The 26,791-nt window shown below is 33.9% G+C and overlaps 3 protein-coding genes across 5 annotated transcripts; 1 reads left to right on the plus strand and 2 right to left on the minus strand.

Moving 5' to 3' along the window:
• Positions 4,139 to 6,164, plus strand: LOC18602648 (UDP-glucuronate 4-epimerase 6). Its single transcript, XM_007034163.2, has one exon. The coding sequence runs from the start codon at positions 4,375 to 4,377 to the stop codon at positions 5,734 to 5,736; it is 1,362 nt and encodes a 453-aa protein (XP_007034225.1). The 5' UTR covers positions 4,139 to 4,374; the 3' UTR covers positions 5,737 to 6,164.
• On the minus strand, positions 12,349 to 19,601 carry LOC18602649 (probable methylenetetrahydrofolate reductase). 2 transcript variants are annotated; one of them, XM_007034164.2, is made up of 12 exons: positions 19,454 to 19,582; positions 18,259 to 18,700; positions 18,111 to 18,171; positions 17,930 to 18,012; positions 17,646 to 17,819; positions 16,898 to 17,071; positions 16,104 to 16,204; positions 15,879 to 15,990; positions 14,589 to 14,669; positions 14,317 to 14,494; positions 12,724 to 13,070; positions 12,349 to 12,634 (listed from the first exon to the last, which is right to left on the minus strand). In XM_007034164.2, exons 2-12 carry the CDS (start codon positions 18,661 to 18,663, stop codon positions 12,551 to 12,553), a joined length of 1,800 nt encoding a protein of 599 aa, XP_007034226.1. In that variant the 5' UTR covers positions 18,664 to 18,700; positions 19,454 to 19,582; the 3' UTR covers positions 12,349 to 12,550. The 2 variants fall into 2 exon arrangements, with proteins under 2 accessions (XP_007034226.1, XP_017975553.1); XM_018120064.1 differs by lacking the exons at positions 12,349 to 12,634; positions 12,724 to 13,070 and adding an exon at positions 13,092 to 13,235 and having other exon boundaries at positions 19,454 to 19,601.
• On the minus strand, positions 21,110 to 23,665 carry LOC18602650 (glycine-rich RNA-binding protein 2, mitochondrial). 2 transcript variants are annotated; one of them, XR_001927312.1, is made up of 6 exons: positions 23,509 to 23,665; positions 22,705 to 22,834; positions 22,552 to 22,620; positions 21,895 to 22,001; positions 21,505 to 21,813; positions 21,110 to 21,421 (listed from the first exon to the last, which is right to left on the minus strand). XR_001927312.1 is itself a non-coding variant. In XM_007034168.2 (5 exons), the coding sequence occupies exons 2-5, from the start codon at positions 22,820 to 22,822 to the stop codon at positions 21,688 to 21,690; spliced, it is 420 nt and encodes a 139-aa protein (XP_007034230.1). In that variant the 5' UTR covers positions 22,823 to 22,834; positions 23,509 to 23,665; the 3' UTR covers positions 21,110 to 21,687. The 2 variants fall into 2 exon arrangements, 1 of the variants encoding a protein (XP_007034230.1); XM_007034168.2 differs by having other exon boundaries at positions 21,110 to 21,813.

Consider the following 26,791-nt stretch of genomic DNA (forward strand, 5'->3'; position numbering starts at 1 on the left):
TTAATATTTTATTTATAATTTAAATAATATTTTATAATATATAATTAAAAACTTAAACTTTTTATTATGATAAGATTTATTTTTCTCTATTTGCATTTTTTATTTTTTAATTTATATTTTCACTTAATAATTTAGAAATTAATAATTTATTTATAATTTAAATATATTATAATTAAAATATCAAAATATTAATCATTTTTAAATTTTTAATTTAAAATATTAATTTTATAAAGTTAAGTTTGTAATTTTTAAAAGTAAATAAGGATCTTTTAATTTAAAATATTTGGACTTTATTCCTATGAGTGTAGAATAGCTAATACTATGGAAGAAGATGATATTATCTATTCTAAACTTTTGCAAAGTTTTGAAGAATAGTCATTTTAAAGGTAAAGGAATGACTATTCCTTCTTCCAAAAACAAACAAAATGAAGGGAGAAAATTTTTTAGGAAATAAAAGAGAAACGGTTTAGGCATTTCTCCAATCAAACATAGCGTTAAAGTAATCAGATTTGATATAGTCGGTGAACTTCAATGATTTAGTTTGGATCAATTAAAATTGAATGTTCAAAATAAAAAATTTGTAAACATTTAGTGACCATGTATATAATTTACTCTATAATTTTAGTCAAAAGAAAAAAGAAAAGGTGAAACAAAGCGAGTTCAGCGGACAAATTCAATGATAACCCGATTTGGATATGATGTAACATGCTTATCCACTGAAGAGATCATTCCGAGTGCCAGACCCACACCGTCTGCATTCACTAATTTTTCAATGAGAATATCTTGTAGCTTGCTTAATGCCAATTTCAACTGTCATACTTGATTCAACCCTGTTTATAAAAGCCTATGCAGTGCCAACCAGCCGAAAACGCGTAGTAATTCCAATATTCTATGATCATATATATTTTGCATTCCAATTTCAACTACTACTAATTTTCATATGTTAGTACCACGAAAACGAAACTCATATTTTATATATATATATATATATATTGCTGACCTTAAATCCATTTCCCTCATTATCATCACTCAAAGTAGAGACAAAATGTGAATGCCTATTCAAAGTCAAATTAAGTACCGCATTGAAGTAGAAATTTTAGATGTACGTCTTACTCTATTTTATTGTAAGAATTGTGGGTTAATTTGGCATAATCCTATAGCTCAATATTCGTATCAAAAATATCTAATTACATTATATTATTTGATTACCTTCCTATCTTCCCATGTGATAAAGAGACCGACGTCTCACACGGAATGATCGGGAAGGCCCCGCCCCACCCACACCAAAACCCCGCCCCTCTCACACGGAATGATCGGGAAGGCCCCCCCACCCACACCGAAACCCCGCCGCCACCATACCACACCCCCCCACCCCCCAAAAAAAAAAGAAAAAAGGGTGCCCTTTGGGGAGTTTGGAACCTTCCCATGCATTTCCCACCGGTAGGAAAAGGACACATTTGGGCCCCACTTGTAGGACCCATTTCCTACATCAGACCCGACCCTTGTGGGTTTTTACATTCAATACATCTTATTAAAGAATAAAACAATTTGATTTCTCCAAAACCTTGTTTATTTATTTTTCTCACTCGAAACAAAGGTAGGTAGATCTCTTCGGCCTTGGGAGAGGGTTGCCCCAACCCAAGGGAAAGATCTCTGGTTTTGTGCGGTGAAAAAAGTTTGCAATGACAACGACCTTTATGGAAACTGCCCTTGTGTTTTCTCTGGAATTACGATGACAACCTTATGAAAAGAAAATGAAAATTCAGGTGTTCTGTGGTTATTGAAAAAGAGATGCTAAAATCTCCATCAACACCACTATTAATAAGATACACTAAATGTCTATAAACTTATTACCTCAAAGTAATTTGTGAATAATGTAATATTTAGATAATCAAAATTACGAACCAAATCACTAATTATTATAAGAGATTAATTAAAGAAAGGGGATTTATTATCCATGATCATGTAAGCCTAGCCAACCCCAATATCATTTAAAATGAAAACAGAAAGAGAGATAGAGGGGCCTAGTGAGATCAGATTGTTATATCATTGTAAATTCTAAAGCAAATCTATATTGAGATAGCATTATCTGAAAATTTTCTAGGCAAGGAATATTTTTTTTTCTCTCACTTTGTATGAGTATATTTTCATTTATATTCCCCAAAAAGGGAACACTTAATTATTAAAGAGAACCCTGTGAATAATTTATTCAGTCTTAGATCTACAACATTCATTAATTGTTGCTGTCGATTTTATGCTAAGACTCTTTATTCAAATCAAAATCCAATTAATTTACTAAAATTACATTGAATCTAGGTCATGCATGATTCACGAAAAAAACAAATTCCAATGTCGCATTCCTTCTAGTTAATAGGAACATTTTTTTTCCCAAAAAATCATTTTCACAATGAATCCAGGAGGGGATTTCAATTTACAATACCTTAGTTTTCAAGTCGTTTTAAGTTATAAATGAAATAAACTAATATTAATGGGGCTCCAAATTAGCTTTCAAACAGAATGAAAATTTTCAAAAAAAATGCATTAAAAAATGACACTGCCAAACACGTTTTCACAGTCATTATAATTTGGTTCAGCTTTTTTCCACTTTCAAATAAAAAAGAAAAAGAAAAATAAGACTTTTAAAACCGAAAAAGAATAAATGGACGGAGCTCCAATTCCCAGCTCAGCAATAGGAGAAAAAAAAAAAGTCATGATTTAGACCACCGACGCGGCAAGCTTGTGTCTTGCAGCAACAAAATCTTTTTTCTATATTAGCTTAAACTAATTAATTAACTGTTCCTTAGATACGGTAAAAATAAGCGTAATTTTTTTTGAATTTGTTGCAAGAAAAGAACAAATACAGAAAATGAATCAAAAACTTAAACTCTTTGTCGGTAACAAGCAGTTTCACATTTAAAAAATAAAAACAACTACAAAAAGCACACAGGTTTATAAGTTTTTATTAGTCAGCGGTTGACCTCAGTAAAGAAGATATAATTCATGCCCATATGATTTTGCTCTAGTTTTTTTTTTTTTAATTTTAGTTTTAGCCTAACCTCCCCAGAAAATGCCTCCAAAAACATTGATTACCGTTCAAATCTGTGCTAGTTTAATTTTCAGTTCCTGTGTGAAATACGTGGACTGCCCACAAATTCACAAACGGTCGGTCCCTTTTATTTTTTTCCCTTAACGGGTAATAAAAATAATGTAAGAGGGCTACAAGCAGTTCACAATTCTCTGCTTAAGGTAGAACATAGAAAAGTAACAATAGGAGATCGAATAGATTTAGTGAAGTGAACGACACAATTGGGTTCAATAGGCTTAGTCTAAAATCAAATGATTTTATGACCCCAATCAAGATTATTCGACATGAGTGATGCTACCTGATCTAATTTTTTTTGTCCCACTTTCTAGTGCTATTACTTTGGCTTTTGGCATTTTGGCATCAAGATTATTACTTTGACATTTGGGCACATATGTATGAGCTATGGAGAAGCATTGAATGCTTAAGACGTGTTAAAACCGAGAGATCCAAAAGGCCCTTTTCTTTTTTAATTGTATATACCTACCATTTAGACTAACACGTTAAATGATAAAAAGGAATGTATTAATTTGTTCAAACCTGAAAGCGAAAATGAAAATGTATTGCAAACAATACAAAATTTTAAATTGGACAGTCTTTAATATTTTGGGTGGTGAAATTTAACCTGTTTACGATTTGATAGTTGTGTGTAGAGTAATTAAGGAGGAAGTAAGCAAACGAGATTGACATTAGCAATGCCATTGGCACGGGAAATGGGTTAACAGTTAAGGGACTTGGGGAGTCGTAGTCATCACATACCAACACGTGTGGAGCACATGGGGGAACGGGTTTTCTATACAGGAGAAAGATAGCTGGCAACTCCCATCTCCCATTGGCATAGCAATGCATTGATCAGACATTGTAATTACAGCGAAAACGAGGGGCATTATGTCATGCCATTTATTGCCCACTTTCCATCTGTAATGTAGTGAAGCTAGTTAAAGAACCAAAACAAAGAAAGTGGTCTCCAACCAACACCAACACCAACGCCAAGGCCTGCCCCCCCCCTCCCCCCCCCTTCTCTCTCTCTCTCTCTTTTTTTCATTCTTNCCCCTCTCTCTCTCTCTCTCCTTTTTTCTATTCTTACACCGAATCAATCTCACTCTCACTCTCTCTCTCTCTCTTTATAATCTTCCATCTACACTCTTCACAACTTCAGGGCTCAATCTCAAAAATCAAGCTCTCTTCTTTATCGCATTGAGCCCGTTTTCTCTCCTCGCCTATTTCCTTCCTCTCGCTCGAAAGGAAAGAACACACCAAACGCGGAATACAATAGAAAACAAAACCAGAACATGCCTACACCTCCAGACACTAGCAAAACCGTGAAACTAGAGAGATACAACAGCTATCTCCGAAAACTACACAGCACAAAACTCCTAAATGCTTCTTCTAAACTTCTCTTCCGTGTAACCCTGCTCATAGCTTTAGTCTTAATCCTCTTCTTCACCATCAACTACCCTCCTCTTTCCGACAATCCCCACCATGTCCCTCCTCACCAGCACCACCACAGCTTCCTCTCCACCTCCCTTTTCTCCATCTCCCCCGGCGGCGCCGCCTGGGAGAAACAAGTCCGCCACTCTTCCACCCCACGTAGACCCAACGGGTTCTCTGTTTTAGTCACGGGCGCCGCCGGGTTCATAGGCTCCCACTGTTCCCTCGCTTTGAAAAAGCGAGGCGACGGGGTTCTTGGTTTAGACAACTTCAATAACTACTACGATCCTTCTTTGAAAAGAGCCAGGCAAAACCTTTTAAGCAAGCACCAAATTTTCATCGTCGAAGGTGACTTGAACGATGGACCCTTGTTAACCAAGCTCTTCGATGTTGTGCCTTTCACTCATGTACTTCACTTAGCAGCTCAGGCCGGAGTACGGTACGCCATGCAAAATCCACAATCTTACGTGAGCTCGAACATTGCAGGATTCGTTAACCTACTTGAGGTAGCCAAATCAGCCAACCCTCAGCCATCCATTGTTTGGGCCTCGTCAAGCTCCGTTTATGGCCTCAACACCGAAAACCCTTTCTCCGAAAGAGACAGGACGGACCAGCCAGCTAGTCTCTACGCTGCTACCAAGAAAGCTGGAGAAGAAATTGCCCACACTTACAACCATATTTACGGTCTTGCCCTTACTGGGCTAAGATTTTTCACGGTTTACGGTCCTTGGGGAAGACCCGACATGGCTTATTTCTTCTTTACTAAAGATATCCTACAAGGCAAATCCATTGACATTTACCAGACGCAGGATCAAAAAGAGGTGGCGCGTGACTTCACTTACATTGACGACGTCGTGAAAGGGTGTTTAGGGGCATTGGACACAGCTGGAAAGAGCACCGGAAGCGGCGGCAAGAAGAAAGGGCCGGCGCAATTGAGAGTTTACAATTTGGGGAATACATCTCCAGTTCCTGTGGGCAGATTGGTCTCAATCCTGGAAGGGTTGCTGAACACCAAGGCCAAAAAGCATGTGATTACGATGCCAAGAAATGGGGATGTGCCCTTCACACATGCCAATGTGACCTTAGCCTACAAGGATTTTGGGTACAAGCCCACCACAGATTTGGCCACGGGATTGAGGAAATTCGTCAAATGGTATGTTAGTTATTTTGGCATTCAACGGAGGGTTAAAAAGGAAACTCAACATGCCGATGAATCTGGCTGAGGGGATTGAGCTTCATCATCACGCACATGGTTGCCCCCTTCTTTTTTTTTTTTTTCTTCCACCCCTTCAATTTCTTCTTATTTTTCTTTTTCTTTTTGTTCATTGAATTCTGTTCTTTCTCTTTTCTTCTTTAGAGTTATGGTTGTGGTCCTCAGATGTAAAAAGGATCAAATTGTTGCAGCTGTTGTTCATGTAGCATATAGATATAGATTTGATGATATAGAAAGTGATAAATGTGAAAAAAAAAATTGGAGAGAAAATTAAGAAAGGGAAAGGAGGGAGAAAGGTGTAGATCTGTGGAGGTGAGATGTAATAATGTGGTAGGGTCTGCTAGAAAGGATGCAGATCTTGGCCGTTCAAATTTCATATAAAATGAAAAAAAAAAATTGTGATTGAGCAACAATGATGACAACAAGATTCTTCTTCTATATGCATTTATTTTTATTTTACAAAGGTTTTGTTATTATAAATTGTTATTATTGGTATTTGCTTTGGTCATAATTAGTTTTGCTTTTAAGGAATGCAAGAGATGAGGTGTAAAATTTCATTTTTTGTATTTGTGAAGCTTTGATATGAATGAAGAATGGGGTAGGGATTGTCTGAAATAGTTTTACGGAAACCCAACTCCTCCAAACCTTTCTAGTCAAACTGGGTCCCGGTGAACGGAGAGAAAATGGTAATTCTTCCATTACTTCCTTAATAAGTGTATATATAGATATATACATATATATATATTTTTTTATTTATGAAACTTTATGTTATTTATAATTTCTGTAAAAAAATAAATTCTCCTCATAAACTCACCCAAACGACACCGTTAAGAAACAATAAGAAGCTAAAGCTTTTGACTCATCTCATCCGACAAGTGAGCCAAAAAGGGTGAAAAAGGGCAGAGGAGAATTTGTTAAAGTCGCCGCTTTAAGAAATGCCACCGTTTGATGCTCTTTTTTGTTCTTCTTAAATTATTGGATTACGCAATCAGTCAAACTTTTTAACTAAACCTTATCCCAACCAAGAAAAAGAAATGTTGATTTCTTTTCTTTTTTCTCTTTCTTTTTACATTTCTAATTTGGAATACTCATTTCGTTTCATTATATATAATTTGATCTTGATTTTGTATTAAATTTAAACAATTTTTAACTTTTTTATTTAATTTTTTTTACAAAAACACCCTTGACTTGAAAAGAAAATGAAACTGATCGTTATAGTGAAGGGTAATTAGGGAAAGAATTTTTTTTAACTTTTCTAAAAGAAATATTAATTTGAAATAACTAAAAATATGTAAAAAAGATAGTATTTGTGAGGAAGAAGAGGAAGCAAACTTATTGGATTATTGTGCCTAAAAACCTATCTTTCGTTAGACAAGATCTTATTTCAATGGTCGGTAGAGGAAGTCCTAGTCTCATTTAGGTCTCAAATTGACTTTTGAGTCCAATTATACGTTAATTGATTTAATTTTATACTAATTTATTAATCAATTTTTTATATTTAACTTAAAATTAATATTATATTTATTGAGAATTATTTGATTTTGATGTGATTTCAAGTTATGAACCTAAAAATCTAACCCAAGAGATAAAAAAAAAAAAAAGGTAAGGTCAAAGTTCAAACACCAATTGAGCTTTGGCTCGGTGACGTGAGAGGAGAGGCAAGGCAAGTAAAGGTTCTTAGAAGACATGATTACGATCCGATCATCTTCGTAATTAACCAAATAATCCGAATTACTCTGAATGTTGATATTCCTCCCATTGAATTGTTGTTCGTGCTATTTTATATCCTTATCTTGTACCAAATTTTCTTAAAAAATAATATTTAGAGTGGGGTGGGCAGCCTAGAGTCCTAGGACTAAATCCCTATAGGTCAACAATATTCTTATATATGGAGCAAGGATATGGTTGAAAAATCAATAAAATTCTTTTAAATAAGTCTATACTTTCTTATAGACAAACTAGTTAGCTCTCGACCACTTGGATATGTGCCCCTTTACTTTGTAAAAAATCATAATCAGTTAAACTTCCTGCTAAAGACGGGAAAATCTTACCCATAGGAAAACCTCATAGAAACTATATCTTTAACTATTAAACATATCTCGACCAGTCCTAGAAAAGCAGCATGCATAAGCACGGAGAGTGTGAACATAATGAATATGCCTACTATATAATTATGGCTAAGTAATAAGTATATGTAAGATTTAAAGATGCCTACCAATGACTAGTACGTATATTGCTGTAAAACCTAAAAACCAAAGAAGAAAAAAAAGTTTATTTTATTAAACATATAAAATAATATAAGAATAAAAATGAAAATAATTTGTAGTCAATGAAAGTTTTTCAATAAATAAGACCAAATTTACATCATTGGTTTTGATTTCAATTGATTTTTCCCATCATTTTAAGCTGAATTTTTCCAGTGTCTATGTGTGGCTCTTGTTCCCTACCAAGTTTCTTAGAAATCACGTTTTCTAAGATAATCAATGTGCTTTTGAAAATTAGCTTGATGCATTTTGTTTGGTTTCCATCAATAATGAATTTTTCTTTTATTTTTACTTTTAATTTTTTAAAAAAATTACATTTGTTTGTCTTTGATATAGTAATATTTTTACTTTGAAGGACTTGTTGGTAAAAAAGAAAAAGAAAATCACTTTCTAACTATAATTTCTAAGAGGCAAAGATATAAGACATTATCATTTGTTATTAATTTGCCTCTTAAAGTATTAAAAAGGAAAGACAAAAATAAATGGGAGTCATAATTATGATCTAACTTCAAAAACAACGAGTGGATTAATTCAATATTGAAGTTATTGAATTTTAAAATATTTCATTTATCACTAATTCATTAGATAGGGAGCTAACAAAAGAGTGGATTGCAACGTACTAGTAAGTGTCAAAATTAATGCCCAAGCACTTTTAATAGTACTATATATACATCAACTCGAAATTAAAGTCGTTAATTGAAAACCTTAATTATCTTCCTCAATCTCCTCTTATCTTTCCTAATAATTGTTGTTTAGGGTTGATGAACTATAGTGAATTATGGGCATTAGTAGAGCATTACGTAGGGTATATATATATATGTATATATAAATGTCCTTGCTACAGATTAAATTAAGTCACAGCTATAAGCCAAACAATTAATTAATTCAACCTAAGGTTAGCGGTTGTAACCTTTCCTCTACATTTACATTAAAGCTACCCGAGCATGTGGTAAATCTTCAAATAGCTAGCAATAAATCAAAGGTCTGACATGCCTTATATCTCAGGGCAATAACAGTAGTCCTCTTACCTTGAAATTTACTTGGATGAATCAAGAGTCTTTAATGCCGCCCGAACTAGCACGATTCGATTTGTTGGATTAAGTGCATGCAACCTATTGTCTATACACGAGGGTTAATTGAAGCTCAATTTTTTCAAACTCTTCATTAATGTCCAAAAAGAAAAAAAACAAAACATGAAAATAGTTATTTTCCTTCATAATATTTCAAAGAATAATAACATATAGTTCAGGAAAACGATGCTTTGTGCAAGTCAAAAAAACAGGGGAAAAAAAAAAGCAAGAATTCTGGAAAGAAAAGTTGACTGTTTGTTTGTATATGGCGTAGAGGCAGGGAATGTGTGGGCGTCAACACAAACAGGAGAACTTTCTGGGCATTGAACTTTAGTTATTCCCTGAGTTTTAGAAGAATCTATTTATCATACTTCAAGGAAATTTGAAGAACCCGTCTATACACGGGGGTTGATTGAAGCTCATTTTTTTTCAAACTCTTCATTAATGTCCAAAAAGAAAAAAAACAAAACATGAAAATAGTTATTTTCCTTCATAATATTTCAAAGAATAATAACATATAGTTCAGGAAAACGATGCTTTGTGCAAGTCAAAAAAACAGGGGAAAAAAAAAAGCAAGAATTCTGGAAAGAAAAGTTGACATTTGTTTGTAGATGGCGTAGAGGCAGGGAATGTGTGGGCGTCAACACAAACAGGAGAACTTTCTGGGCGTTGAACTTTAGTTATTCGCTGAGTTTTGGAAGAATCTATTTATCATACTTCAAGGAAATTTGAAGTACCCGTCTACATTTTGGGGTAAATTTAAAAAAATTTTAAAGTAGTGTTATAATTAAATTTATTTTAATTTAGAGTCCTTGATGCTAATTTCTATAAAATTACAGAAAAATTAATAGATTTATTAGTACCATTAATTATATAATCAAAAATTTTTTTTGACACTTCAGTGATATGATTTGTCACCACTCTGCTCTACGTCCTCCCCTGGCTACACTACGGTAAGAGATGCAGCTCCAGTTGTTCAAAAACAAAGTAACTAATTGACTGAACCATGCAAGTTTGGTCCAATCGTAAGAGGGTTCGAGTAAGATTAGAATGAAGTGCAGAGTCAGAGCCCTCACGTATCAAGATCTCAAAAGATGAATATGATTATAACGATGATGTATATATATATATATGTATGTACACGTTATTGAGAGACATACACTCCCATATTGCAAAAAGGCCGTTTTCTCCTATTATTTGTTTTAAAGGTTGTTGATAAACATGTCCGTCCATGCCAATAAAGAGTTTTTTTTTTATAATATTCGAAAGCATATGTTTAATAATTATGTGTTTAGCGTAACGCAGAAAAGCACGAATTAGGTGGTGTCCAAGCTTTCACATTATTGTAACAAAGCCTAGAAATTGCATTGCTTCCTCTACCTTATAGTTGTTATTAGCTAGGGTGGCTACTCTCCAGCTGCTCAATCCAGGACACTGTTTCTCGATCGGCAGATATTCATGGTTAAGCCGTTTTCTTTCTTCTTTACAAAAAGATATTTTGCAGTTTGACCTTCGTGTAAAGGAGAATAAAAAGAGGATCGAGGAAGGATTGAGGATTATGCTTGATTATTTCTGAAAGCCAATCGCAATTTTCGATAATTTAATTATTTGGTGTGTTTTTTTTTATTTATTTATTTTGTCCAAGGGTCTATATGATTTAGTTTACTACATATAGGATGAAAATTGTCGTTGCCATTTTTTTAACCCATCATCTCTTATCGAATTAAGTAGGATTATATATATTCCTGGATAGGGGCCAGACATGCCTAAGCAAATGTTAATTAATTTTTTTCTTTGCTTTAATTTAAACAAAAAGATTAAAGTATTGTTCAGTTGTTTTGAATATAGAATTGAACGTAAGTCCTCTCTTTCGAGAACAACAGCCTGATGGTTGGTTGATTGATGATTGTATAATTTCTTTTTTAAAAAGTTAGAACATGATTCCATACATTAAGCTGGCAACGATCATCCATGACATATTTTTTCATGTATATACAAGGATACGAGTCCCCAATCTACTAGTACAAATTCTTCCATGCTATCAATGTTATTATCTATTTTTATGGATTATATATCATCATTGTGATTGTTGATGGAATCAAAATCCCATTATTCATTACTTATGCAGCTAAAATTTGCAGGAGCTCACAAATACACATGTCAATAGACTGAAATTGTAAAGTATTGCAAAAAAATGGAATGCATGTGGGTGCAAATTAAATTATATAACCTCTAGTCTAATGGAAAATAGGTCACATTCTTGTCCACAACGCAACCAATCAAGGAACCCTGAAATTGAAAATGTCGAAGAAAGGACATGGAAGCAGGAAATAGGGCAAAGGAATGGAAACACACAAGTTAATGATGAAAGCAAAGAAGAAAAGTGAAGCATCGACCCTGCCTGGCTGGGGGGAGAAAAAGGAAATGAAGGGACTATGATAAAAGTGGAGCTTGAAGAATAAAATAGGGAAAAGGAATTAACGCCTCTAATGATCTAAGCAAAGAAGGAATTAAAGCGAGGAAGGATGATAATTAAAGTGTTTGAGTATATTTTTATTAATTGATTGGAAGCAAAAATAATAATCGGATGAAGTTTGGAGGAAGGAGACTTGGCAACCACGCATTTCATTGGCATTTAATTTTCTCTCCACGACTACATAAATAGGCAAAGACCCCACTTTCCTCTTTCTGCTTTGGCTTTTTATTCATTTGCACAAATTCTGGATGCTCACCGACAGACACTCCCTATTTCCCATTTCCTCAAATTTATTCATCTTTTTGTCTTTTATTTTGATTTTTGTAGAGTAAGATGATTTTGGATGCAATATTTCAGTAGCATTAACAGCCAACAACGGTTGATGGTAGAGAAGGAAAACCATGTGAAGCACATGTAAACAATGCCAGAATGAATGAATGAATCAATGAATTCAAGGCAAACATCATGTCACATTTCCGCTTTAAGAGACAATAATTAAACTTGAAGCAACCTTTTGTGGACCTCTCTCACACATGACTTGTTTGCAAGCCGACAAAGGCAAGGTGACATCCTTTAAATAACGTCAAAAAAGGATAAATTGTAATCAAGCCCTTTGAGATCATTTGATGGAAAGGATTACTTCCTACGAGAAAATACTAGTGACACAATCAGTAAATTAGATAACTCCAAAGCAAACCATTGATGAACGAATATCGAATATAGGGGTTGATTTGAGATCATTTCAGCGGCGATGGGCTTCTGGGACTAAGACAGGGAAAACTACGTTGCTAATTTGCATCACAAAGGGGAGGTGTCAAAATTCCAATTGAGTTATTATTGCAATTTTTTTTTTTTAATAAAGTCATTATGACAAATAAGATTATAATTCAATACACCACAAGGCAAAGGAAAACAACTGCAAATTATATATGGAGAATAGACAGCCTTAAATAGGGCTTGTGAGAGAGAGATTTAATCAGTTGAGCGCATGATAGAAGCAGGCAGCATCCCATCTTAAATATCTTCAAAAACAGCAAAAATGTTACCGCTGATGTAATCGTTGTCTACCAAGCTGACCAAATAGTACTTGCTCTGCACCTGCAAAATTGAAAGGAAACCAACCCATTATTGAGCTTAATCCTGATCAACTTGAAAATGCAAAAGTGAGCATCAAAGTGACCAATTACCTCTTCAAGCAGTTTTTTGGATTGAACACCCTCAGGGTCGGTGTCGGAGTACCAGGAGGCCCATGTTCTTGACCAAATTTCAAATGCTTCATCCTTCCACACCATGAAGCTGGCAGGATCCACCACAGTTGGCTGGATTGTTTCTTTAGCTGGGAACGCTCCCCACGTTACCGCATTAACATCTGCCACGCCTATGTTTGATATCAAATCCCCATTTTTGTTGACGGCCAAGTAGGTGATAAATGACAAGGCCTTGCACTTGGCAATAAGTGCATCTAATTTTTCCTTTGAGCAGAAAAACTCAAGATAAGCCTTCTGGTAAACATACCCTCCAGGGCCACCCCAACCTGCATGCAGTCATGTCAGATCAAGTTACAGCATACTTAACACCAGTTCTTACTACCACAAGTGCAAACTAAGGGAAGGGAGAGCACCAGGAGTTGTCCTGCCCAAAGCCCATTAAGCTTTGTGTGTTCCCTCCTATCCTCAAAACAACCGCAAACTCAGGCAAACTACCACCGTGAATATATATACATATATAAATCAACACTCGGTATAAATAAAAAAATACAGTTCAGAAATCAAAAGCCCTTAAAAGCACATTTGTTTCACAAAATGAAATATAAGAATAGAATATCTATTCAGTGAAAATAGAATCAGAAAAGAATAATTATTATGTAGTTTGGTTCATGAAATGAAATTGTTATTCTGACCTTATTTTAATATTTGGTCGACAAAAATTAACTTTAGAATAATGAAGGAATAGGTGAAAAAAATACCTTTTAATATAATTTATGATTTTTAATTTGAAATATTAATTTTTTTATAATTTATTTAAAATATTGATAATTTATAATTAAAATTTTAATAGGATTTTTATTTTGATTTCTCCTCTATTTTCTTTTTGTCTTCTCTTTTACTATTGTTCTTTCGTCTTTTGTCGCCTGACTACTGGAGATATGGCTGGCACTATGGAGCAACAGATCTGGCCACCAAAGCACCAAATCCAATGCATCCCACGGCAGATATAGCCGCTGAAGGCACCGGTTGGGCAATGCTAGAATGAGGAAGAGAGAGAAAGAAAACGAGGAAAAATGTTTCCATATGCTAGAATTAGGCTTTATGATATATAAGATAGTAATTTCATAAAATGATTAAGGACATCTTTATCCAAAAATTTTTTAGCCCATTCCGATCCATGCAGAATAGCTAGCACTAATAGGAGGATCGGCAATAACTATTCAGACTTCTCCTGGAGTGGCCATCCCTTGAAATAGCCATTCCATAACCAAGCAATAAAATAGAAGCGGAAAGAAGAATAGAATATCCATTCCCCCAACCAAACATGCTGTTAATTCTTAAACTCAACACAGCTGCCTATTTCTTCATATTATCTGCAGATTTTATGCTTAATTAATTCATAAATTAGTTCCTTTTGACTGCAAAACCCCCATTATCTAAATAAACCTATATCTAGTACAATTAACTCAAATATTAAGACAACCAGATACCAGTATTCAGGTGCAAAAAATCATTTGTTCAACCATTTTAGAGATACATAAAAGAAAACATACATCAGATACTTGTACTTACCAACAGATGTGGAATCAGATCGTTCCCCATTGACAGCTGGTTGACTATTGATGGTAAGGAAACCCTTCAAATTGATCTTTCCCAGCTGTTCATGTATGATCTTTGTTTCTGGCTGAAGCCCATCCAATTCTGACCAAGGACTACTTTTCAACTTGCCCAAACAATAACTCTTGAATTTCTGATAACACCAGTTCCAAACAAACCATATCATTATTGCAGATTTGACTTTAAAAAGAGAAAATACTACATAAATGCTAAACTACAAATTCTACCTCTTGAATATCATCAATGCTTTTCAATGGGGTAGCCCATTCTTCATGAAGTTTCTTGCCACGAGCACGGGGCCTCATGAACTGTTAAGAATTTAAATATCTTTGGTCATACACAGGTTATTAATCCAAAAACAGAAGTAACGAGGATTTTCCTCAACCAATTGACAGTTTCTAACATTTTGCCACTTAAGTATAAAGTGATATCATAAAATATAAAAAAGGTACTTAAATTAAAACAAATGGTCATGAATAGCAAGAATAAATAAATAGGAAAATCAAAAATTAACTATCTATTAACTTCATATGGATAATTGCCATTTACTATTCAAATGGAGGTTCCATTACAGTCTAGAGGTTCTCATTCCAAGTCCAGACAAAAAAGGAAAAACAAATTCCCACCATGAACTTGTTAATAGGTTTTCTTTAGTTGGCCAGATTCCCAAACATACTTGTTAACATGATAACCCATTTAGTTTCAAGTCATAATTGTATCAACCAACACAACCGGCTAATGTGTTACAAAGATCAAGCACTATGAAAATAAACTAAAAGTCATCATTCACCAAGCACCACCTCATATTTCCTTCCTTACATTTTCAAGAAAAAGCTGTGCATATGCTATATGACTTTTTTTTATTTTTGGTTCTTCATTATGGTGAGACTTGTAATACATCCTGTAATAGTAACATGTGAGATCCATAGGAGCCTACATGCCAGCCCATTCAGAATCCCAATCCAAAAAACAGTCTCTGAATTCCATTCAATGTTAATCTTTTCCATAGCCAGCCCATTAAACTCACCCCGAAATCTTACTTTTCTAAAGTGTTTATTGCTGAAAGAAGCTCCCATAAAATATCCATTAACTTATAATAAGATTTGGCATTTAGGTATAAGTCCACTATTATCATTTAAGCTTAAAGGAAAACCTTAATGCCAGAGTTCATTCCCATACAATCAACCATCAAATGAACGTGTCAATTATATGCACCCATAACAAATGAAATATTCAAAAAGGATGGAATGAGCAGGAAAACCACCTTAACAATAACATAATGATACAACACATGCAATCAGACACATCTAAACCAATATAAATACACTGTAATACATTTGTCAAAGATGCTGCTTTCTTTTCAATAAACAGGTACGTAACATCTAGGAGTTATTGCGCATGCCAAAATTGAATAAAAAGCAAATTGCAGCTATATTTCCTCCAAGAGATATTGAAAGCATTGAAGATATTGAATATCAGTAATACAAAACAACAAAAAGTTCAACCATCATCTTTACCTGATAGTCAGTTAGCGCACCATATGATGGGTTTTGAGAATCACCCCATCGCCCATGTGGGTACTGGTCCCAACCAATAGTCCTGGATATGTAACTCTTTGGACGGTTAGCCCTGTCATCATTTGTAAGAAAGATCAGATATCCAGGAATATTCAATCATTATAAGAAAATGCAATAAACTCCAGACATCTAGCCAAGAAGTGAAGTTCAATGTTTATCACATACCAAAATATTGGACGAACATCTTCTTTAACACGAAAAACATTTGCAGGGCGTCTCCAAGGTAAAAACCTGGAAATTTTGGACTCTTCTATCAATCCAAGATTCTGCCAACATAAGCCTATGATTAGTACGGGGCAATGAAGTAATAATTATACACTAGAGAATAGAGATGAATATAGCTTGACTCATAACTACTGCCAAAGTCATTTTCTCTTTTACTTTCAATTGAGTAGAAAAAGAGTTCCTAACAAATTATCTTAAATGATTGAACAACAATAAGTCACTTAAATGAAATATGCGGGTAATAAATCAATAAGGATTGGGATACAGTGAATTCTGTACTTGCATCTCTTTTCTTTCCTTCATTATTTCCACTGATCTTAATTTAATTATTTAAAAGTATTCTATGAGAAAGTATGATATTGAACCTACTAGATAATTCAAAGTTTTTTCTAGGACTCCATTTGGTTGGTGCTTTACTATTTGCCTTTTGTGTTCTATTCATTTTTTAACTTTTGTTTTTACTTCTATTTTTTTTTTTGCAGAAAAAAAAAGAAAAACAAAAAGGAAAAAGAAAAAAGAAAAAGAGTCAACCAAATGGAGCCTATATAATTGAAGAACAAAAACTTATCGTTCAAGGGCTTTGATTGACCCTGTAAATGCTCAATTCTTGAACTACATATTAATTTGAAGATTTTTCTCTTCAAATTTCAAAGTTTAGAAGTCAAAAGATATTCAGAAATAACATCTTCTAGATGCCAAAATAATAAATGAAATATAGGATAATAAGAACCAACCATTAGTATAGCTAGTGCAGATTTCTCCATGTTTAACGTATAAAGGTGCAATGTCTTAATTCCATGAGCTAAAATCTTGCGGCACATTTCTGTTCCAAGATGAATCCCATAGGATTTGACGGCTTCGTCATTGTCCTTGATAGGCTCTAAGGCATTAGTAATGTCAGCTGGGATCTACAAAGAGCCATTTGAAAAATATTAATGGCAATAACAACCAAAATAGCCTTTTATATCCATTCTTCTAAGCAATCATAACGAACACATTAAATCAATAGTTAAGGAAAAGCAGCCCCAACAGTGCACTGTTGTGATAATATGAAATACCCATTCAAATAACGGGCCTCCAAAATTTTAGAAGTTTTAGCCTTTGAGAAGAGTGACACTGCATTCTGTTCCTTTATGCAAGCAAGCACCATGAAATGCTTGCATTATTCTTCTATAAGCATGGGTTTACCTCAATGACATTTAGCCACTTTGATTCCTCTGCTTATGGAATTATTTGAAAAACTATCTAGTACATGCACCTTTTCCATAAAACAATTCTAGAAAGGAAAATATCCAACTAGTACATACACCTTTACAATAAAATTTTATCATTTGATACCTGTTGAAATGCTCAAAAATACCTCACCATAATTTTCTCAGACTAAGAGGAAAAGAGGGACAAATATATTTTCATTACATGTGTGATAAGAAATGCAATGCAATGTTTGTTACGAAAAAGTGAAATGGGCTATATACCACATACCTTGGTTTTGCAAAAGCCAGTCATACGCAAGAAACCCTTGTAATTATTAATGGGCATAATACCCGGCACGATAGGACATGTAATTCCAATTTGCCGACAGTCATTGACAAATTTGAGAAAGATATCAGTATCATAAAACAATTGAGTGACAATCAGATCAGCTCCCGCATCAACCTATTAAGTAAAGAGGCTTTAGCACAAAAAATAACTAATACATTGCAATGGAACTACAAACATTAAAAGATTAGAACACAATCAGCCAATTAATGAGTTCAGAGTAAAACCTTTCTCTTCAAGTATTCAAGATCATTCTGATAAGCTTCAGGTGTAGCTACACCGTCACTTCCTATGGCATCAGGATGTGCCTCTGAGCAACAAAGCAAACTGTTAACAATCACAAGCCACAACAACAGGCCCCTTATCAGTAGACAATCATTAATCAAAATATAAGACAATGAAAAGCACCTGGATAACCAGCAACCGTGATGCCAAAGTAGTCACCATACTTGCTTCTAATATGTTTCACCTAGAATTTAGAAAGAAAGGTTAGTAACATATTAATATAGAAAAAATGGGAAAGATTTAAAAAGGAAACAAAATGAGCAATCCTTACCAGATCAAGGGCACAGGCAAAGCCACCTTCGACCTGGACAAACTTGTCCTGGCCATGAGGAGGGTCACCTCGGAGGGCAAGAACATTCTGAATGCCATTGGACTTAATGGTCTGAAGGGCATGGTCGATCTTCTCCACAGGCATGTTGGTGCAAGTGAGGTGCATCATGGTCTCCACACAGATGATATTCTGCATCTTGTTAGCAATGTCCAGGGTGAGATCTGCGGTGGACCCACCTGCACCCCATGTAATGTCACAGAATGATGGATTATGAGCAACCATGCGATCCATCCTCTCAAACAGGTTGTCAACTCCATCCTCAGTCTTTGGGGGGAAGAACTCAAACGAAAACACAACTTTCCCTTGCTCCTCTTGCAAAGTCCGAATCTTCTCTATCACCTTCATTTTTAATTAGATCTGGGACTGTCAGTGCCACCAACAGCTGCAAGTGGAATCAAGAATTGAATACGAAACTCAGACTTTTGAAGAAATAAATAAAGAGGAACGACAGGCAGAGGCAACCAAAAAGGCAAGAGACCTGACTGCAAGGGAATGATAAGCTAATATTTAAAATAATACTTTCTTAGAATTTAACACACTAAATTGTCTCATGGACTAACCATTCTGGACTAAAACATGATTGCAGGCATTCATCATCATGATTAAGCTAAGTACCGAAAATGGAATCTAAAAGAAACATGGTACTCTGAAAGATCAACAATCAAACCATATTTTCGGAAAGTCATTTTCACAGCAATTAAAAACAGGACTCCCACACATGCACCGACACGACAGTATCACGCACACATACAAAATTTCTCAGCCTCAGAGCATTGAAGAATTTGTTAAAAAAACCATGATTACCCAGATCAATGAACCCAAACCAAATCTGAAACAAAAACTGATAATTCATAGCGAATACCCAATTTGAACTTTGAAGAAGAACACAAATGAAAATAAAAATGAACAATTTAAGTCAATCCTTTAGAAGCAAATCAGATCAGCTAAAACATAACGATACAGTACAAGTTATACATTGTCAAGAATCTAAATAGACACCAAATATCGACAGAGTACTCCAAATCTAATATCCGAGGCTTGTTCTAGTACATTGTTCCCTAATTCATATAACAAAACTACAAATTACATGTCGGAACAAAGCTCCCGGAAAACGTGAAAAAGAAAGGAAACTCACAAATGGGTTATCGATGAAAAGATAGAGGGAGGGGCGAGAATGGGTTGGGAACGCAGAAAGAGTATATGAGAGAGCGGGTGGGGGTTGGTGCGATTGAAATGACAAAGTTGCCACTCAACAACCCAATAGCCAGTACACTGCCACCAACCTGAGAGTGAAACTTTTCTACATACGATAGCCCTCTACTGCTATCATTTACCAACCATAAACAGCGACACGTTGGATGTGCATGATCATCGTCCATCCACTCATTCTAGTCAGCTTCACAGATTTGGTTTGCTTACCAAAACCAAAGATTAGTTGTCTCTTACATAAAATACTTAACAAGTTACTTTCGCTTGCTTTGATCCTGTTATACCGAATCAGGCTTTGACCTTGTTTGCATTTTTCACGGCTGTTTTTGGTACGGGTTAATAATTACAAGTTTTAATAATAACATTATTGATATTAGATAAAGATTTTTTTCTCATTTTGTTTTAATTATCATAAAAATAATAGTTATAAAGGAATGAAATGGATTTCATTAGTCTATTACTGTTTTTCATGGTCTCTTGTAGGCCAGGATGAAAGAAAACTAAGTCCCTCGAGGAGGATGGGAATATATCCCCACTATAACTTATAAAATATATGTATTAGAAATGGATTAATGGCTTTGATTTTGCTCTCATTTATGCCTTTTATTTTATAATATTTTTTATAGTCTTGGATTTGTTTTTTGTGTGTTGAAACTTTTGATAATACTTTGTTGTTATGTGAATTTTTATTTGAAATTATCTAAAAATTTAAAAAATTTATATTATTGAATTTAGCTTAAACTACTTATTTAATTATATTAATTAAACATGATATATTAACATATAATTTGGCATTTTAATTTCTTTTGTAAATAAAAGTAGCTACGCAAAATTCGTTGTCTAGCCAAAATTGCATATCCATTAAACTTTTAAGTTAATTTTTTTTTTCATTTAATAAACATGTCCTTTTGATTGACAAGTAATATTAAAACCTATTAAATTTTTCACTAATGTGAAATCTCACAAGAGATCAAAATCAAAATAATCTTAGATCATGATGCATTCTTCTTTTTTTATGAATTGCAAAATCCGTACAACTGGAACATAGCACAATTAAATAGAGTTGAATGTCACATATCTCATATCCTGAATATTTTTCTCTATCTAATAAACATATCTTTTAAATTAAAAATGTAAATCTGTAACAAATTCACGTCTGTAGCCTCCTACATGAAATTGATATCGTACCACTCTTGGACTGGGCTTGAATCTAAGATAGTAATCGGCAGACCCCAGTTTTTGGGTTGCTCAATATCAAATTCAAGGCCCACTTTGCCCCCTTGCTTCCCTCAAAGGTCTTCGACTACAATATCTATTAGGTAAATTACAATTTCCCAGAGATACTTAGTAAGTCAGAATCTTAAACTCCACCAAGTTTATACTTTTTTTGAAAAAATAATAATACAAAAAGACTAAAGTGTTAAGAACAAATGATTTAATATCAAAAGGTTATGGTAGACTAAGGGAAAAGGAAAGAAATGTGTAAATTACCACTGCCAGAAGGAACTACAAATCCATTAACTTAAAGAATGTGAAATACTTGGTAAAACAAGAAGTGCACATTTGCCTCCTTGGAAACAACTGACAAAAAATTGCGCTCCAAGAATTTGGAAAGCAAAGCTTTCTCTATTATTTCCATTCTCCTTGAATTATAAATAATTCTCTCGAGGAAAAGTATCCCACCTTTCGCTGCTTCTACTTTCCCCCACCCACTCAATTCCAACCCAGTGTAAAACTCAGCAAATGAGACAAATCTAAAAATACTTGTCTATAAAATGCATATTGAATCTCATGGAATATTACAATCATCGTATTGCACCCTCAAACTGGGCTGTAACCCTACCTGTAATTAAGTTGGCATAACCATATTGCAGGCAGATACCACGAAATTCCCCTGCAATAAACAAAGAGCCAAGATACTTTAACCACAATCCAAAACACATGCAATGACGAGTACAAGCAATGTCAAAACCTTACCTTGCCAATATAAATAATTAAATATTAGATAATAAAATGCAACAACTAACAAAAATTGACCCAATCGCATAAAGTAGTTGCATAAGTTCAGCACATCTAGAAAATATCTAAATACATCCTCAAATCTAAACAAGTAAACTACTAGCTACAGACAGGCCCATGGATAGAATTTGATGCAAGAGCTTAGTAACCAGAATCCCCTCCAAAACCTCTATCCCCGCGGAAACCACCGTTGTTGCCTCCAAAAGATCGAGGGCCACTAGGTCTTTCATTGGCATAACTTACTCGAATGTTTCTCCCATTGAGTTCCTGAAATTTCAGTGCAAAACAGTCAAATACATAATTATGCAGAAACATGTTCCACATATCAATAAATGTTTCTTTCCTCACCTGCCCATCCATGGCTGACAAGGCATTGCTGGCAGATTGATCATCAGCAAAGTTAACAAAACCGAAGCCCCTAGACCTCCCAGTGTCTCTATCAATGATAATCCTTGCTGATCAACATAAACACAGAGAATGAGAACATAAAACAGAATCAAGCACTATAATAAATACCTTCGATGTTTAACAACAATGCCATTAACAATTGTTCTTACATGTAAAAACACAAAGTTCACTGGCCCAAATCACCAATCAGGCAAACAAGGCGAACTTATTATGATTTCAATTATAACACCATGCAAAACACTCACTTGCACTCATCATTATTCAACTTCTTACAGGAGAAAGCTACAAGAAAGATAGAGACATAGAGCATAGATCCCAGACAAGCTTAAGCCTAACTCTGTGTTTTGTGTCCAAGATACCCAATAAACAAAGTACAGCAAACACCTAGCAAACACATTAACAATGCTAATCACTCTACAGAACAAAGACTACACATTTCTACTTGGTACTACTTAATGAGCTAGAATACAAAGGACAAGTAGTTTGTCTGCTTGACAAGAAATGCAAGCTACTATTTCATATACTTGACTAAAACATTCAACCTAATGACAATGTCAAAAACTTAACAGTATCATGAGCATCACCAACACAGCTCACCTTCAGTGACATCCCCAAATCCGGAAAATGCTTCCTTAAGAGTCTGATCATCAGTTCCGTACGAAAGACCTAAAAACCATAGATTCAAGTCAAATACAAAATAAATGATATCCACATCAAATCTTCGAACAACAATCCAATATGTATCAATACCTCCAATAAAAAGCTTTTTGGTTGATGTTGACATGCAGCGGATAGAATTAAGCATGGATGTAATTGGCATTTGCCCATTTTGCCTCAGAAGGCTTCCAAGTTTGCTAGAAAATGCCATTATAACGCTTAACTGTACCATTTTTTTCACAACAGCACCACCAAGCCACATAGACAAAAACAAAACAGCAAGTTAGTTCAAATCTTTAACCCAGTTAATAACCAAACCAAACCACAAAAAAAGTTCATATACAATATGAAACCATTTGCAAATCCCAGAAACCAATCAATTCAATTGTAGCTGAAAGGGTTTAAGATCTCATTAAAAATTTGACCTTTCATGTATATTACTATAAAAAATTGGTTTTCCCAGTTGTCTGCAATCATTTCTCCCCCTCTCCCTAACACTAAAGGACCATACTAAAACATGTTTCATATACCCCCTGAACAGGAGAAATTATTACAAAAGTGTAAGCCCATTCACAACAACATTACAATTTTTTATGGCATGTCGTTACATAATTTGCTGGATCTATTATAACTGTCGAGAGAGATATGATATATGTTAAATTTTTCCATGTCCAAAGAGACATGCAACATCAACATTAAAAAGAAACAGAAAAAAAAAACATAAATAAAATCAAATAATCAAGACAAATCATCTCAAAAAACTAACAGAACAGAAAATAGCAAAACCATAACCCCAAAAGAAAATATCATCATCATAACTTTAAAAACAAATAGTGAAAAATCAAATAAATGGATTCAAAGAAACAAACCCATACAAACAAAATCAATAATCTTTACCTTTAAGAAGAGAAAATCAAAGAAATTTGCGAGAGACAGAAATAAAAGCGGCTAGGGTTTAAGAGCTCCGGAAGAAGAGAAAATATCTGCTGCCTTTAATAGCGAAGAGGTTTAAGGGGTTTTGTTCAGCTGTGTTATAGGTGTACTGTAATCTTTGTTCAAGTTTTCTCTTCAATTGACGAACCGTAAAGAAAGATACCGTACATGAAGGAAGCCATCTGACGTGATTATCATTCAGCTGTAGATAATTAAAGTTGGGCGGGGTCCAGGTCAGCAAAAATACCTTTGGATTGGGTTGGGTTAACGGCTAACCAAGTTTCAAGAAAAATTAAATGGTTTATGTTGGGCCTTGGGTTTGAGGCTTTTTTGGGCTTAACTTAAATAAATTTTTTATTATAATTGATTGAACGAAAGGTAATGTCACGTGTCAAAATTTAAACTTAAACTTAATTTCGTGTAATTTTAAGCTTTTAAAATATAACTTAAATAACTCTCTTTGACTCTTTATCTGTAGAAAGAGTCGAGTTGTACTGGCTCTTTATCTGTAGAGGAGAGAGACTCTTATATTAATTTTGATCTATTTCGATCTTTGTATCTCTTATGAGGATTCCACATCGTTGAATATCTAAATTTACTTTGATACTAGTCTGAATCTACCTCAATCTTTATATTTTCATGAGAGTCCCACATCGATGAAAATCAAGAATTACTTTGATACCAAATCTAAAAATAAATTATCCACATTGATAAATATTTGAATTTACTCTTATATCAAATGTCATAAGTTGAAATTTAAACATAATCTTATGCAGCTTTAAACTTTAAAAATAAAAGGTTTTGCATTGATGAAGATATAGATTTACTCTAATATCAAATATCACAGGTTAGAATTTAAATACAATCTTATGTGACTTTAAACTCTGAAAATAAAGTTTAAATAAAACTATAAATCATGAACCTACATTCTTAACTAAAAAAACATACTTAATAGTTAGTGAAAAACTAATATTTATATATTTAATAAACATATTTGATAGCTAGTGGAAAACCAGAATTTATATATCTAAAACTTACCTTATTTTTTACTGATATGGGATTTGTGACTACTATCCCAAATATAAATTTTTTTTTAATTCCTATAGTCAAATGCTGAAAACCACTTAAAGGCATTTCTTAATTGTACTATTAACTATTGATATAATTATTTTTATAAAAAATTTCACAAATTTACTTTTAAAGAAACTTACTTGAATGATTAATGAAATTTTGTCTTCAAAGGCAAGAAAGAGATCTTAAAATCTTAAAGTCCTAAGTTTAAATCTGATAACTTCAATATATATTTTACTGAACTTGCCTAATTATATATTGATATATTTGTTAAGTTTGATTCGTTGGATTCTTATATAGAATTAATATTTGATTATTATTATAATTTATATATATTTTATTTTAATTTCATAAAAAAACATTACTTGAATTTATTATCATTAAATTAATTTTTATATGTGATTTACTTTGACGAAGATACATATATATGTATATATATAAGTAAATGAGGATATATATATTTGATGACGTGTAAAAGTGATCGAGACTTGAAAAAGGATTGACGATGAGTGACAATTAAAACGATAAGCATTCATTTTTACAATGACTTGTCAACAAACCATTTCATTTGACTCCATGCTTCCTTTTGGATATAGATTTACTCTACCTATTTAACAAGGCTTCTATGAGATTCATGCACTTTTTTTTTTTTTTTTTTACAATCCTTCATTGCTTGTTCAATCCAGCCTCCTTCAAATATTTCCCAATATAGTGCAAGTACTTAAAAGGAATAATGATAAATATTAGTAATAATAAAAAAGAAAACAATGCATTAAAGTAATGTGCCTAATGCAACTAAATCAAACAAAGATTGTCTGCTATTTGCCTTGAATAGCAGATGAAAATAGTAATAACTTCCCTGAAAAAAAAAATTATTAGAGTTTCGGATATACAATCTAAAAAAATATGAATCGTAACGTTTTGTATTTCAAGGTTCAAATCTGAAATATTTTAAAGTAAAAAATTAAATTTTAATTGTTAAAGTGCTATTTTTAGAAGATGTACGAAACCAAATTCCAAAAGAATCAGGTTTCAAATCTGGAAGAAGACCACATTATTGGTGTACAAGGCAATGTTTGGGTCATTGGAGGGGCAATTATTGTAGGGTTCATAAGAAAATGGGGATTTTTGGACTTCGCCCATCTTGGCTAAACATGGCAACAGTGTCGTCGGCGTGTGCTTCTGGAGAGACCCACCCTAGCGAACCTATGCAAAGGCCAAGACAAACAAAGAGAGAAGAGCCCCCCCCTTGTCCTCCCTCTTTGGGCCGTTGGGAGGCAATCTGAGGAATGCCTAAAGCCGCTTCACATGGGTAGCGTATTGAGTCAATCATGGTCGTCTTTTAAGGGACACGTGATGGGATTACACGTGTATGGACAGATAGATATCGATTGGCTGGGGTGGTGCCACGTGGTGATTCTTCACTAGCAGAGAAATTAGCCAACAGGCAAAAGGGATCCTACCCACATGTGCTTCCACAAATGGCTTCCTATTGTAACTTAGACTTCTTTCTCTGGAGCAGCTTCTTCTCTCACGCGCATCACTAGCGCGTGCATCTTCCTCTTCTGCTTCTTCTCCGGCATGCAACCCTTATCAACTTACATCAAAACACTTTAAACAAAACTACATGCTAGTACTTAAGTAAGTTTTGCATTCCTAAAGCAGCATCCATTGAAATACAAATTTTGGCTTTCCCTGTTGCTCATCCCATCCTTTAGGCTTAAGCAAAATAAATAGATAAAGAGAAAGATAGAGAGAGAGAGCACTCTAAAACCCTCTTGGAAAGGTGGAGTCTAATTTTAGTAATTAAGTTAAGTGCATTATTTAAAAATCAGATTTGAAATTTAAAATCTGAAGATCATATCTACTTAATCAAATTGGTGAGAGAGATGTGGAATTTGGTTAAAAATTAATCCTATCTGTACAACAAATTATTATTATTAGAAATAAAAAAAAAATTCAATTCACTTTAAGAATTTCACATTGATTGGTTTCAAATAAAATGTTTTTTTTTTACAAAAAACAATTACGATGTACGGTTGCTCCCTCTCGGCCAGCTTATATTATTATTTATTTTTTTATATCTTTATATGTATGTATTTAGAAATTAAATTTAAATATTTATGTTAAATTTTTTAAAAAAATTGAAATTTATTGTGGTTAGGATTTATTTTTT

Source organism: Theobroma cacao, chromosome 4 (assembly GCF_000208745.1).
Source record: "Theobroma cacao cultivar B97-61/B2 chromosome 4, Criollo_cocoa_genome_V2, whole genome shotgun sequence".
NCBI lineage: Eukaryota > Viridiplantae > Streptophyta > Magnoliopsida > Malvales > Malvaceae > Theobroma > Theobroma cacao.

Coding starts and splice junctions, on each gene's coding strand:
- LOC18602648 (XM_007034163.2), top strand. CDS start 4,375: ATGCCTACACCTCCAGACACTAGCAAAACCGTGAAACTAGAGAGATAC.
- LOC18602649 (XM_007034164.2), bottom strand. CDS start 18,663: ATGAAGGTGATAGAGAAGATTCGGACTTTGCAAGAGGAGCAAGGGAAA. Junction 18,013..18,110: donor CACGGTTGCTGGTTATCCAG/GTGCTTTTCATT, acceptor TTTGTTGCTCAG/AGGCACATCCTGATGCCATA. Junction 16,205..16,897: donor CTGCACTAGCTATACTAATG/GTTGGTTCTTAT, acceptor TTATGTTGGCAG/AATCTTGGATTGATAGAAGA.
- LOC18602650 (XM_007034168.2), bottom strand. CDS start 22,822: ATGGCATTTTCTAGCAAACTTGGAAGCCTTCTGAGGCAAAATGGGCAA. Junction 22,002..22,551: donor ATTTGGGGATGTCACTGAAG/GTGAGCTGTGTT, acceptor TATGTTGATCAG/CAAGGATTATCATTGATAGA. Junction 21,814..21,894: donor TGTCAGCCATGGATGGGCAG/GTGAGGAAAGAA, acceptor CTGAAATTTCAG/GAACTCAATGGGAGAAACAT.